Source organism: Barbatula barbatula (genome assembly GCF_947034865.1).
Source record: "Barbatula barbatula genome assembly, chromosome: 13".
NCBI lineage: Eukaryota > Metazoa > Chordata > Actinopteri > Cypriniformes > Nemacheilidae > Barbatula > Barbatula barbatula.
Window position 1 is genome coordinate 10988291 of NC_136776.1, and position 15216 is coordinate 11003506.

The following is a 15216-nucleotide window of genomic DNA, read 5'->3' on the forward strand; positions in this document are numbered from 1 at the left end:
GGTTTACCTCACTGGGAACCCCCTCCCCATACATTTCATTCTGGATTGTTTCGCAACAATTGCAGGAAGATATCCACAACAGGGGGGCCGATCCCATCTTCCATTCCTCCCAATATCACAGTGCGAGAGACGTCATATATCCTCTCAACTCTTACTGGTCGGTCCCAGTGAGGAATCTCTATTGATTTTACTTCACAACGTACAGCAGAGATGTCCGATGGATCTCAGACGCTAAAGAGTTCTGAGATTAGTCTTTGTCTCCTTACTTTTGCTAGTAAGAGTGGCTTTGAGGAAGGTGGGCGTCTATTGAATCCAGCTGGATAAACAAATCTCCGTCCATTGGACTGCTCATGCTAGGAATAGCACGGTTTCTATGCTGAATGTTGACACGTAGAGAGCTGATGTGGTTTCCTGCATCTGGGTTATTTAGTCCTCCATATTTCCTTTTGTTTTATGATGTTCACTCTTTTATTAATGATAAACATCATTGATAATGTAATCCAGATATCAGTGATTTCAAGCTGATTCTCATCATGTGGATGTTGTTCTGTTGGCATGTTGACTTTGCGGCCGAATCTCATGAAACCTGAGGAGCCAGTTTCATTTTTTGGATGGAGGAAAAAACTGTTAATGCTATTAGCTGGCTATTAACTGGGTTTTTGGGACTGTGGGGTTCTTCTTTCAATGTTTACTCAAGAAAGACTGTATTTTCAACCATTTTTTATTTATTCAAGATAAACGTGGTTTTTTTCAACCTGTAAAGAAATATTACATCATTTGTAAAGTGTTTTTACATACATTTCATTAATTAAATCGGCTTTAATAAACAGCGTAAAAACCAACATAAAAATCATAAGGCATTCTTTTTTTTTGCAGTAATAAAAAATACAGCATTTAAATTAGTGGTGTACATACATATTATAAACATAATGTCACAATAGAAAAATCCTAATAGTCTTTTGTTTCTAATTTATTTCAATACACAATGATCAGATATAACACATACATTTAACTCTAAGGGACGGTTTCCTAGACAGGGCTTAAGCCTAGTCTCAGAATAACTGAAATGTTAGAGGTGTCTTAAACGAAAACAATTTAGGCCAGCATATCTTAAAATATATAAGTAGGATTGTTTTCTCTAAAGATGCACACCAGTAATGTTTTTTTAACACAACTTAAATATCCTTATTTTATTTCAACCTACTCGTGGTTTAAAAGAATCCTTGTTCGGGAAACCACCCCTTAAGGTTTAGAAAGGGAACTATTTCATGGCCTGTTAAGAACAAACCACTGCAAAGTTTATGATAAACCGCCCAGATTTAAACAAAGTTAAACCTTAATCCTCTTTTAATTTTCTTTCCTATTTATTCTTATCATAAGATGCAAAATGATACCAAGCATGAGATTCAACCAAACGTGTCTAAAAATGAAAGTCAAATTCTGTGAGAAAGTGTGCGCAGCAGATGGTGATGGTTTTAGCACAAATACTTTCCAAGCTGTCTTAATCTTATGTTCACGTGGGAAGATAAGGGATTTTGTTTCTACAGTCCTTAATATACATATTAATATGGATGCTACCAGTTTAGTTAGCTCGGGTTGAACACAATAGTATGGTTGTTAAACTATTGAGAAACACTATTGACTGTTTATTTGTGCTTTCGTAATGTATTTCGGATTGAAAAAGAATATTGAATACAAAAATGTTGAATAGTACTTGACTTTATTCAGAAGAAATTGGTTGGATGAGGAATGAAGTGAAGGGTAAGAAAGCCGGATGTTATTGAAATGTGAAGATGTTTCATTCAACAGATCTCTGGAGGTTTGAGTCTGTGAGGCAATGGCTTAGATTTCATTAACAGCAGCTTACTTTGCTCATGTCAGCACTTTCTCAATAGTCTGCTCCAGCCTGAGTTGTTTGGTGAGATTATTTGGGACGTAAATAAGAGACAACCATTAGTGTGCTTTATTGTAGTTGCTTTAAAAAATAAAAAGCTCTTATCAAAACGCAGAGAGCCAACAGTTGCATTAAATGAACTATTTTAAATAGACTGTGGTAAAGCTAAAGTTATGGGTTCATGACCTTTCGTTCATTCGCAGAAGCTTTATTCTCTAAAATGTTCCAAAATTATTATTTTAATTATACTTTCTTTTGGTGCCGCATGGAGGTCAGATGTGCCATAATTGTAATAGTTGTGGATGCCGATGTTCTCTATTTTCTTAAGCCGCGGTCACACGCCTGGAAACAACACCAATCTGTCTGATCGAAGAAGTAAGATGGTGTGTTTACATTGTTTGCAGTAAGAGTTCATCCCGAATGACTAAACGCTTGATTCTAAAAGAATAAGCGAAGATCACAGAATAAACCTATAATTGTCCTCAGTGTAAACAAGAATTGAGTCACAGCAGTATTGTTCGTTGATGTGGAAGAAATAGTTATTGTTACTACTGCAGCTACTGTATATTGGTGTGAATTTTTCTTTAGACATGACACACAGCATGGCCTCGAGAGCCTTATTGCTTGAATAAAACAGAAACAAAAATATTGAAGACCCACGTTATTACATCATTTTATTAGTCAAAGCTTATACGTGTCATGCTAGAAGTATCCTGACCCAAGCTGTTGATATTTTTTAGTTTGAAGGATTTTTAAGAGCTGTTTTCTTGGTCTCAGACATTTAGGTCAAGTTGCTTATTTGGGAGTTTAGATTAACTACTAAACATCTCAGCAATGTCATGACGCCACATGGAAATGTGGAGAGAAAAGCAGCTTTTAAGGGAAGTTAGGGCGTTTTCACACCTTTGGATCCATTGCTTTGTTCCGAAACCGGGGGTTCAATCTCTACAATATTGCAATTTATTTTACTTCGGTTCGCATTGACAAGGCAGTATTTCCAAACGGACCAAACTTTGTTAATACAAGTCACGTGCGAGTAAACTCTCATTCGATTGGTCAGAGTGCATCTGTTTATTTTCCGGGATTCCGCCCAAATATGTCATCTGTCAGGATGGACAGACAGCAGCTAATTTCAGCTAATCTCTAATTTTTATATATTGTTGACGGCGTTTCTATGCCTTCGCAAAGTTCAACCGACCGATTAAATCCCATTTGTTTTAAGCGCTCGCTTAACCCTTTATACATTTTGGTGTTTTTGTGAGTCACACGTCTCCAGAGTTCGTTTGCAATCGGGCCGAGAATACCTTGTTTAGGTGGTCTCAGACCGATTAATATGGGGCGGATTTCAGTGTTCACATATGCCTAACCGAACCAAGAGAGAAAACGCACCCTTATGTGTGAAAATGTCCTTAAACATCACACAGATTGTGTCATCTCACAGTTCTCGCAGTTTCCCTGTGCTCATGACAAATTGATGTTTGACAAAATCCACAAGTGTTGCAATTCATTATTGGCAAATCAATTGAACCTTTTCTTTTGGTGTACATGTATAATATTACCTTTAAACATGTCAACCAGTGTAGCGTTTTTCTCCGCTTTCATTTTTAGTCAAATTTATTATAGGTTTTATTTGATCAAGGGAAGAAACTTTTGGGTCCCAACTGAAAAGTTTCTCTACAAAGTACAAAATATTTCACAAAGTCTGAGAGAGAGTAAACCTTAATTATTTTATTCAATTGTTGAATGACCAAAAAAAAAATTTCTGTTCACTATAGGGCGACGATCGAGGAGGTGGAGGGAGACGTCTGTGAGCTGGAGTCCAGACTTGATAAGGTGCAGTACATTTGGACTAGTGGCCGACTGATATGACAGATACAGATATGGGCAATTCCATTTTTCACCATACTGATCACATTTGAGATGTCAATTGATGGTTTAAATACACGTGAAGTTGTGTCGTTCAAAAGATATTATTATTATTATCATGTGTATGCTTCATCAGCACTGATCTGCTATGAAAACTGCAAGTGATTCAAGGGGCGAGCGCTTATTGTTGGGTTCGATTGCAGACCCGCCCAGCGTCATTTGGCAGAGTGACTCACCCTTCTCACTTCCTTCTCTCTTTGAGGAAGGATATGGAGTCTTAAGGAGGAGCTAGCTCTAGAATTAGCAGCACAGCTTTTCTTAGAGAACTGTGAATGTAAGACATGTAGTAATTAAACATCTACATTCACACCAGTCACCAACGTCAAAATATACTGTTCAAATAAAGCAATAATACAAATATTTTGTATGACATCATTTTTTACATGCTCCATGGTATTCCTTAAAGTCCCAGTAAAATAACAAATTACAATGTTTATTTTTTAATTAAATGTTGCAGCGTTTATTCTAAATAGTTTTATCAAGGTGGGTCATTCTCTTTAAAAAATTGTGTGCCCTCAGAATTTTCAGTTAAAATCTGAAAATGCACAGGACGTAATGACTATCCATTTTATGTTAGATGTCTTGGGCGGAGCATCTGTTAACTCCTCCCCTTTATCTGTCTGTCTGCAGCCAGTTTCATTTCAAAATGCAACAGCTGTTTTTACACATCCAATCAATTCACAGTGAAACACGCAAGCCACGCTCACAAATATTCTCTTTTGAAATTCCCTTTCATTCGGAAATGTGTCAGAATTCGAAAGTAAAAACGATCACAATTTTCGGTTCACAGGGACTTTAAAGTACACTGGATTGTTGTATCGTATTATATGAATGTGAAAACCATTCAGCACTATGTGGCCTATATATCAATGCACAATGCTTTTTTTATATGTCATCATTTATTCACCTCCATGTCTTTCATAACCCGTGTATGACGGGGGTTTGTGTTCATACTATGGAAGTCAATAGGGTCCAATGTTGTTTGGTTACCAACATTCTTCTGAATATCTTCTTGGCAATTACTGGCAACACCCTTAAATTTCACCCTCGAGCCTTCATTGTTCATGCATTTTTGCATATATATGTCTCTCTTTTCCGTGTTTAGCTGGTGAAACTGTGCATTGGAATGATAGATGCTGGAAGGGCATACAACACAGCCAACAAACAGTTTGTGAGTGGCATCCGTGAGCTGGCGCAGCAGTCTGCCAAAGATGATGTCATTGAGGTAATTACATGTAATACATTAGGTTTTTTCTTTATGTTTTTTTAAAGCTTTAGAGGTTTTAAGAGTCAGACACCTTCTTATTCATTCATAGTGTCCATTGATGTTTATTTACTCCCACTGTAGTATGTCCAGTAAAATGTTGCCAAGTTCCACACTGCTGTTTATTTAGTGATCTTTCGATCGCACAAAATGCTGGCCACAAACCAACATTCCTTCTCTTTCCATATTTCCATAAGGTTTAGTGTTGTATCTAGAAGTGTATTGTACTTTGTTTTTTCTCGTCTCGTATCTTTGTTGACCCTACAGATTGTAAGGTTCTGTAATTTCTTCACAGTCAAGTCTTACGAAGTTTGCCGAGACTCTTCAAGAGATGACCAACTATCACACAGTAAGAACATCTGCTCCAGAATACTTTTGCTGTATTGGCTTATTGGGTGTAACTTCTTCTTTTCTTGTTCCTCTGTCGTGTTGGCGCGTGTTCTTTTCAAGGGATTTCAAATGTGCTGATGAAAGCGATGACTTCAGCACAAATGACCACGATTATACAGGTTTACAGCAACAAGTTCCAATAGTTAACAGTATTTAACTACATAAGTTAACATTGAACAATATTTCTACAGCATCTTTTAATTATAGACTTTCACATTTTATTCAATACATGGTTTTTAGGGCATGCAAAAGAAACTTCCGGTTGACGTCTATTTAATGTCTGCATTTACATCTGCAAGACGCTTTTTTATATTGTTTGCTTATCTCCAATACGTGGCCTGTCAGATGTCATATTGACATTTAGAAGATGTCTGTAAGATGTTTATGATTCAGAATGATTTAGAATTGATGTTCAAAATACATTTATCTGATGTTTTTACACAGCAAAGGCTTCCCAGATGTTCAGATATTTAGTAGATCTTGCAGACGTACATGTGCTATTAGACAGTAGACATACATACTGTACAATTCTATATTCATCCTATAGAAATAAGGCCCCAAACACACAAAGGGTAATTTTGTAATGGTTTCAATGGAAAATCGTATGGTTCATAATGGTATTTTAATGAAAACCAGTGAAATGTGATGGTTTCTTTTGGATTCCCATAATTTTTTCAGCATCACTTCTTTTCCCTGTATTAACACAGCAGCTGGTCATTTACAACATGATAAGTGTGAACGCATTTGAAGTGAAAAACAGGAGCTGTCAGACCATCTGGACTGCTTTGGCATACTCGTTTTATTTGTGTGACTGATATAGCACAAATCTCTTTACAGAAACTGAGAAAATGGCATTATTTATGAGCATTACGTTCATATAAAAGGTTCACGCCACACATGATGTAACATTCATTGTGGACATAATTGCATGAAAACATTGAGAAATTGTATGTATTCTCATCTACCACACATAACCACCTTTTTCTTCACTGACCATAGAGGAAAAGAAAAATCGCACTGTTGCGTGCTTTTGTAACGGGCTGTGGTACGCATAGCATTTGGACACATTTCAATAAACAATGCATGGCATTAAGCTCGCATAGCTCAAAATGTTTGCGTTCCCGACTCAACGGCAAGGCTTTGTCCCTGGTGTTGCCTGAAGCACTGGTGGAAATCTTCGAGTCAATGTTTATGTGATAAGATCAGCTGACATGTGGTTAAAGTCCTCACAAACTTGAACTAAGCGCGTGATATTTAGCGCTGATGCGTGGCACATCTGACACAATTTATCTGACACTTCTGTTTAAATCCAAGTCAGAGTTCACCCAAAGGTACAAATTCTGACATTTTTTAATCATCCACTTGTCATTTCAAGCCTTTATGAGTTTCTTTCTTTCGCAGAATACAAAAGAAGATATTTTGAACAAAGTTGGTAATCTAACAGCAATTGCACCCATTCACGTCTATTGAATGGACACAAAACCAATGCAAGTAAACGGGGTCCAGTGTTTTTTTTTTTCAAAATATCTTCTTTTGTGTTCTGCGAAAGAATGTCAGAAAGGTTTAAAATGACAAAAGGGTGAAAAAATTATGGCAGAATCACTTTAATACTGTGTCTACACTGGCCGTGGGGCGACGTAACACAATAAAAGACAGTAGAATGCATTAAAACACAATATCATTTTAAATGATGTCCACACTGTGTCGCGTTGCGTCCGGTGTAGACACGGTGTAAGTGTGAAATGTGTATGAATGGCTTCAACAAATGTGATTGAATCTATGAAATGTTTTGGTTTCATAACAGTTGTCACCTTTTGTTTTGTTTTTACAGATTCTGTTCGAACAAGCACAACGATCAATTAAATCACAACTTCAGACATTTGTGCGAGAGTGAGTATGCTAACAATGCTAACAATATGTATTGTAGTCATGTTGTATTATAATCTGATCGGGTGATGTCAAGTCAAGTCAGCTTTATTTATATAGCGCTTTTGACAATTTTCATTGTTACAAAGCAGCTGTACAAGGAAACATTGACTCTAAGCAAAACATATAAGGTTATGCAAGTCAAAACACAGGTCAAATATCAGACACGCTATAAATTCCTATATGCGGTGGTAATTAAATAAAACTATAAAATTCTAGCAGTACACTGGCCAGGCAAACAGTGCAAAACAGTATGCAAACGGTGGCGAGGAACCCAAAACTCTATTGGAGGAGAAAAAAACCTCAGAGGGAAACCAGGTCTAACCAGGGGATTTCAGTTCCCCTCTGGAATGTTCTTCTGTCATTTTTCAATATTGCAAAACTTTCTTCTTTGGCAGTTTAATGTGCAAAGTCAAATTAAGTAAACCCCTTGAGGGCCCATAAATGTAAATTATATATAATTCAGGTTTTTCTTCCATTTATTAATGTTTTTTATTGAGTCTTTTATTGTTTATTTTGTCTGTAACTACACATCAACAAGGCATGTTATTCTATAACTAAACCACATTTATTTGATTTTTTGCACTACGATTATGAAACTAGCGTATTTGTCCACTGCTCCAAGATTTGCATGTTTAAGGGATGAGGATGACATTGCTCTCTGTGCAGGGACCTCCGGAGGTTTAAAGAAGCAAAGAAACAGTTCGACAAAGTGAGCGAGGAGAAAGATGCGGCTCTGGCCAAAAATGCTCAGGCACCTCGCAACAAACAGCACGAGGTGGAAGAGGCCACCAACCTCCTCAACGCCACACGCAAGTGTTACCGTCACATCGTCCTGGACTATGTGCTGCAGGTGAGTCCGCTTTAAAAATGCACTCATGTTTAAGGGATAGTTTGAACTACATTGTTTGCGACAATTGGACCATGGTGCTTTTTTTTTTTTTGTGGTACCAAATAACATCCGCCAATGTTCAAAGATAACATTTGTACACGAAGGCAGCTTCGAGAGACAGGCTTCACAGGCAGAGTAACGGAAGACTATTTTAATTATAAACCGAGAGCGTCTAAATTTGTATCACATATCTAAAAACTATTACTGTATACTAATTTCTCGCTAGAAATGAAATCGGATGCTATTTAAAGTGAAAATTAAACTTGCATTTATACCAAACTGTGCTCCATCGGACGTTTCGGCCGCCATCTTATTATTTCAAGCTTGAGCCTTTTCGACCAATCACGTTTCTCGCATGTTGTTATTAAAACGACAGGTCTCTGTCATTGGTTAGCTGTGCAAAAGGTGCTTGACGTAAAAAAGCGCTCAGGACTTTTTTGGAAAACGCGGTTTACTCCATAGTAATGGAGTTAACGCTAGCAGCTTCAAAAAAATAAGTGTGAACATGGCTTAAAATCCACACCATGTTTCTGAACCATAGAGAGGGTTAACCTTTATTCTTGCACAAATGCTTGTGTCATTACACTGGAGTCGCAAAACATGTGCAAGTTTGTAAATATTGCATACATGCAGTAATGTATATCTATATTTGTTTTCATTGCCGTTTCAAGCGATGCATAGTATTATAAAGAATTATATATGTTCTACGTAAGGATTTCTATATAACACTTAAGCAATATCCGTCGTATCCTTGAGTAAATTTAAAATGTTATTGTGGTGTGTAGTTACGCACTTTACATTATAAAAAGGAAATGTGATCCATTCATATAACACAATAAAAGTGTCCACCACACTTCCTTTGCTCTGTAGTAATGACCCCACAAGATCAGGTTCAGTTACTCCCGTTCACAAGTGTAAAATCAGTCTGCCAGCTATAATGTATAGAGCTTCGACGTAATGACTCTAACTTGATCTTTCTCTCAATCTGCCCTGTTATCTCACAGGCTCCAATGAGTCATTTTATTGGAACTGTAGTTTTCTGGACTCACAGGAGCTCTGCATGTGGTAAGGTACACCCCCTGGTGGCCAACCGTGTGATCAGCGTTTCCAATCGGTTTCGGAGACGTAACATGATTTCCAGTACAAAAGTTCAGGAAGCAGATGTGTCGCGCTTGATAGTTGCAGAACGAACCGGATCATTATTTGAGCATTAGTGATGCTTCAAACGCTTTTCATGACGTGTCCTTACTGTATCTGGAAAGTACAGATATTCATTTTGATGCTCAGCATGATGGCTTTGTGTATGTTTTGTTAACGAAAGCAGTGATTTATATAATAATACGAATTTAGTAATCTGTTTTGTTTCTGTGTTTTCAGATTAATGTGCTCCAGTCCAAGAGGCGCTCAGAAATCCTCAAATCGGTAAATTTTGACTATGATTTTCATGTTATTGAGATTTTTACTAATAATAATGTTATTGTGTACGAGCAGTCCAACATACACTTCCATTTAAACCATGCTTGGCGTCACTTAATCATTCTTTATTCTTAATTTAGTCTAGTAGTATCATAGTTTTATTGTAGTTGAATTAACATTTTAAATTACATTTTAATTTAATATTTTTTGTTTATATTTTCGTGATAGTTTTAGTTTTTGAACTTTGTTACGGTATGTACGTTTAATTTCAGTTTATGTTTCGGTAAACTGTTATAACCTTGATCTTTTCTGAGCTCTTATTGGTTGCTTATCATTCTTCATCAAATGAATATGTCAGCATCACAATGAATCATGTCCCACGTGTATATGGATTCAGCAGACATCCACAGATTTTCTAACCGAAAATATCTTCTGATTCTGAGTTATATTGTTAAAATGTTTGTGTGCTTTCTAGATGCTGTCCTTCATGTACGCCCACCTGACCTTTTTCCATCAAGGTTATGATCTGTTCAGTGAACTACAACCCCTCATGAAACACCTGACAGGACAGGTACATCACATTTTTCTTTCTGATGATAAGCCCTAAACTCTTTATATATTCTATTTAAGCCAGGTCTGGCACTATAAATAAGCATTATCTGTCACTTCAATCGTCTACTTTTCATCATGTTGTGTGATTCTTTTTTTCAAAAAATGATGGATGTGGGCTTTTTGCATATGTTTATGTACATAATATTAATGTATTTAGTTTCATGCTATTTATATAGCAGCTTTCAGTATATATGACAATTTTGTATTGTATAGAAAATATGTTTTACTGTTTGAGGCAACACAATCTTTATTAAGTATTTGACCATTTTATTTGTTTACTAATTCATGTTTCATGTATAAAACTACTGTAAAAAACTACTGAAACATTTCCTTTAAATATTGCTTGATTTTTCAATGTGACATCACAGAAACGTTTGTGAAAAAACTATAATCATACCAAGTTTATGATGTAGGAAGGTAGTAGTTTAGTAGGATAGATGTACAGTAGCAGATCGTGTAGTAGTGGTTTTGCCACTCCCCCTTTCAACATCAAAATCTTCATATCTGTACCAAAGAGCCCAGCGTTGTTGTTTTCAACCTCGGCACGTGAATCTTTGTTTCCTGTGGGCAGGAATGTGAAGAGGATTCTTCAGATGTGTGATAGGCCGATACAAGCGCCGTATTGGAAACAGGAAGTTGAATTGGGTGATTAAAGAGTATTCCTTGTCTGGGAGTTAAATCGAGTGTGTAAAACAGTTTAGAGATCAGTTTGGAAGTGGATTGTGCGGCGTTGGGATATTAGGACTTGTTTTCTGCCGTCTGTCAGGCGTTATGAAGCTCAAGAGAGTGGAACGCTTGTGTCGGGAGGTTTGGAGAAGCTGCTCGCAGGTTTGTCGTGGGCTTACACTTCATACGTCTAGAGGATTGTTTTTACACTACCCTACGAAAGTTTTGAAACACCTGTTATGGATATTATGGCTTTCCACATTTGGAAAAAAGAAAGTAACAATAAAATAACATTAGAATAAAATGTAAAGTAGGCAAAAATGTAGTATAGGTATACATGGGTATTAAGTCGAGTTATGTTTTATATCATCTGTTCATCAATATATATATCTGTTCAGGGGTATTCTTGAATCAACAGTTATTAATTTAGATCTGGATTGTCCTCTGTAATGTCTTTCAGGTTGTACCCATATAGTGATGGTGACGTATCTCATGAAGGTTTATTTTCAAGGAGCTCACGCTAGGGGTTGATTCATGCTCAGGGGTTTGTCAGGTGCTCAGGCTTTGTCATTAAACTATAGAAAGTGGAAGCGCGGAGGTTGTGACTGCGTTGGATAAAAAATATTTCCTATCTGATGTTATCAGCTGTGCATCTGCCCGCCTCTTTCCTGGTGCAGCAAAACAGAACGACGTACTAAAATACTGTATGTTTTTATCTTACTTCCTTTGGAGAAACGAAAGCGTTGTTTTTTCTTAAAGCAGCAAGCATTCAAGCTTTGATTTTGAAGTTCAGATTGTGTTGTTTAATGCTGGGTGTACTTTTCTGTAAAGTAGCATTTTTACCCGGCAAAGAATGAAGTAAATAATAGTAGGGATGCACGATAAATTATCGGCCATATCGGTATCGGCCAATAAATGGTCTCTTTTAATGTTATCGGTATCCGTCGATAATAAAATTTAGGCCGATAAATTATAGCCGAATTATGAATAATCTTTTCTGGTAAACCACTTCAGCTGCACGCTGCTCACAGTTAAAAACTGTACAGTAGTGTCTTTCGTGATCATGCACTTACTGCTATTAGCAATACATTGTTAATGTAGGGACAGTATGTAGATACAGTATTTATGAATATGTAAATTATAGGAACAAAAGCATATTGGTTAAAGCCAGTTGCTGTCTGAATGCTTTCTGTCTTGAGACCTGTTAGACTCGTGGCTTTTTAAGAACACTTTTCTGGGCTGCTCTGGAAGAACATCTTTAATTTGTTTATTTAATAAACATACCAGAAAAGTTTAAAAGTTAAACAATGTTTAACCAGTGTAAAGTAGGCTTTGTACGTGATTTTGAGGGGGGAAAAAGTGAACTAATGGTTACCTTGTTTTCTGTGGACATTTTTTCAAATAAAAGCAGTTGTCCCCTTTTTGCCTTTTGCTTCAGTATCAGAAAATTGTATATTCATATTTAGATACGTATATCGGCCAATATATCTGTTGTCGGCTTCCAGTGTTAAATAATTATCGGTTATCGCCAAAATATACATATTGGTGAATCCCTTAATAATAGTCATCACGACTTATAAAAGTGACACGATCTTTCAAAGAAAAACATTTTGCACGGACAATTGACCATCCATTTGCTTACAATTAGTTTTCGACAATATTAATGGTATAGTTTCAACTAGAGATGTGCGGTTGGAGGTTACACCCGCGGACTCCGCCGATATAATATTTTAATAAAATTTGGGCGGGTGGGGGGCTGTTGAACCAATCAAATGAAAAATATATGTATACATTGTTAAATATTGTTATCTGAGGTTTGCCGAAGTGCGTTTAATTTAGTCTATTTATTTATTTATTTTTGTTCCTGTGCGCCGATCGGAGTGTACTGCAGCGACCTTGCATCACCCAATCAGCGGATGGGGTTTTGAAAATTGGTCAAAAGGGTTGGTGCGGATGGATGGCGTATGGATGAAGAGTTTTGTAATGCAGTTGCGGATGAAATAATAGCCCATCCGCATATCTCTACATTGTATTTTGTGGACCACAATAGAAGATATTTTATGAAATAAATTTTTTGTTTATACAATGGAAGGCAATGGGGTTCAGTGTTGTTCGAATTAGTCAAAATATCTTCTTGTGTGTTCTGCAGAAGAAACAAAGTCATAAGTAAATTATAAAATAATAAAAATAAATTATAAAAAATTAAGATTTATGGGTGAACTATCCCTTCAAAAATCCATTTACTGTGATGTTATATAGAAAGCCGCTAAAGTATAGGATGTTAGGATGTCTGTAAATCAGTTCTAAAGTATAACAACACAAGATTCTATATAATACAAACTTTTTGTACCAAAAGCACTTTTTGAGCAAACAGTTTGATAAAAGACCTTCCTTTGTAATCGTTTGTTTACACAAAACTACATACGTATAAAAGGGTCTTTACACACATTTACGTCTCTTTCAGTTGGATCAGCTGGTGGTGGATGCAGTTAAAGAGAAGAAGGACATGGAAATGAAACTCTCGACTATACAGCAGAAGGTACGAGAGCTCCTTAAAAAACACACCTGCATGATCACCAGGCTTGAGTCTGAATGACCGGCTTTCTGAATATTGTATGCAGTGTCTGTGGATTTTCAACCAGTGAGATTTCATTGTGGATTTGGCTATGCAGTGCACAGTAGAGTCGGGAATCGAAAATCAATTCCAATTCGGAATCAAATCGAGAGGTTAGGAATCAGATCAGGATCAAAAGAATAGGAATCGGATACTTGAAATGTACATTTTAATTCCTCTTATCAATTTCTATGCAACTTTTTTCTTAAATGTGCATGTGTTACCTTGCGATCCGCTGATATATCAACAAAAGCCCATATTCACCATATTTTTACTATAGTAAGCATATTTAAACTATATTGTTTGTAGTAAAGCACAGAAACCACAAACTTACCATAGTCACATTATAGCATATGTGTGTGTGTTTGTGTGTATATACACTCACCTAAAGGATTATTAGGAACACCATACTAATACTCCCGTTCCACCACATCCCAAAGATCCTCTATTGGGTTGTGATCTGGTGACTGTGGGGGCCATTTTAGTACTGTGAACTCATTGTCAAACCAATTTGAAATGATTCGAGCTTTGTGACATGGTGCATTATCCTGCTGGAAGTAGCCATCAGAGGATGGGTACATGGTGGTCATAAAGGGATGGACATGGTGAGAAACGTTTGGCTCAGATAGGATGTGGCATTTAAACGATGCCCAATTGGCACTAAGGGTCCTAAAGTGTGCCAAGAAAACATCCCCCACACCATTACACCACCAGCAGCCTGCACAGTGGTAACAAGGCATGATGGATCCATGTTCTCATTCTGTTTAAGCCAAATACTGACTCTACCATCTGAATGTCTCAACAGAAATCGAGACTCATCAGACCAGGCAACATTTTTCCAGTCTTCAACTGTCCAATTTTTGTCAGCTCGTGCAAATTGTAGCCTCTTTTTCCTATTTGTAGTGGAGATGTGTGGTACACGGTGGGGTCTTCTGCTGTTGTAGCCCATCCGCCTCAAGGTTGTGCGTGTAGTGGCTTCACAAATGCTTTGCTGCATACCTTGTAACGAGGGGATATTTCAGTCAAAGTTGCTCTTCTATCAGCTTGAATCAGTCGGCCCATTCTCCTCTGACCTCTAGCATCGACAAAGGCATTTTCGCCCACAGGACTGCCGCATACTGGATGTTTTTCCCTTTTCACACCATTCTTTGTAAACCCTAGAAATGGTTGTGAGTGAAAATCCCAGTAACTGAGCAGATTGTGAAATACTCAGACCGGCCCGTCTGGCACCAACAACCGTGCCACACTTAAAATAGCTTAAATGACCTTTCTTTCCCATTCTGACATTCAGTTTGGAGTTCAGCAGATTGTCTTGACCAGGACCACACCCCTGTATGCATTGAAGCAACTGCCATGTGATTGGTTGATTAGATAATTGCATTAATGAGAAATTGAACAGGTGTTCCTAATAATCCTTTAAGTGAGTGTATACACACAAAGTGGTGCTCATAAATATATATATATTTTGCAAATCAGTCAATAAGCAGGGTAAATGACCATACAGGTTGATATCTAATCGTTTTACTCCAACTGTGGAATCGATAAGCGGAATTGGAATCGCTAAATTCAAACGATATCCAACCCCTAGTGTTTGCGTGAAGATAGTCATTACATAA

At 37.1% G+C, this 15216-nt stretch overlaps 1 protein-coding gene across 11 annotated transcripts in view; it reads left to right on the forward strand.

Moving 5' to 3' along the window:
- LOC306902581 (arf-GAP with coiled-coil, ANK repeat and PH domain-containing protein 2-like) overlaps positions 1 to 15216 on the forward strand; it is a 36876-nt gene that overhangs the window by 4966 nt on the left and 16694 nt on the right. For all 11 annotated transcript variants that reach the window (XM_079471250.1, XM_079471243.1, XM_079471245.1 and 8 more), the window contains exons 2-9: positions 3670 to 3727; positions 4926 to 5045; positions 5380 to 5433; positions 7306 to 7364; positions 8070 to 8253; positions 9670 to 9714; positions 10184 to 10279; positions 13451 to 13525. In XM_079471250.1, coding sequence (XP_079327376.1) covers positions 3670 to 3727; positions 4926 to 5045; positions 5380 to 5433; positions 7306 to 7364; positions 8070 to 8253; positions 9670 to 9714; positions 10184 to 10279; positions 13451 to 13525 — 691 coding nt within the window. The remainder of the gene's footprint in view (positions 1 to 3669; positions 3728 to 4925; positions 5046 to 5379; positions 5434 to 7305; positions 7365 to 8069; positions 8254 to 9669; positions 9715 to 10183; positions 10280 to 13450; positions 13526 to 15216) is intronic.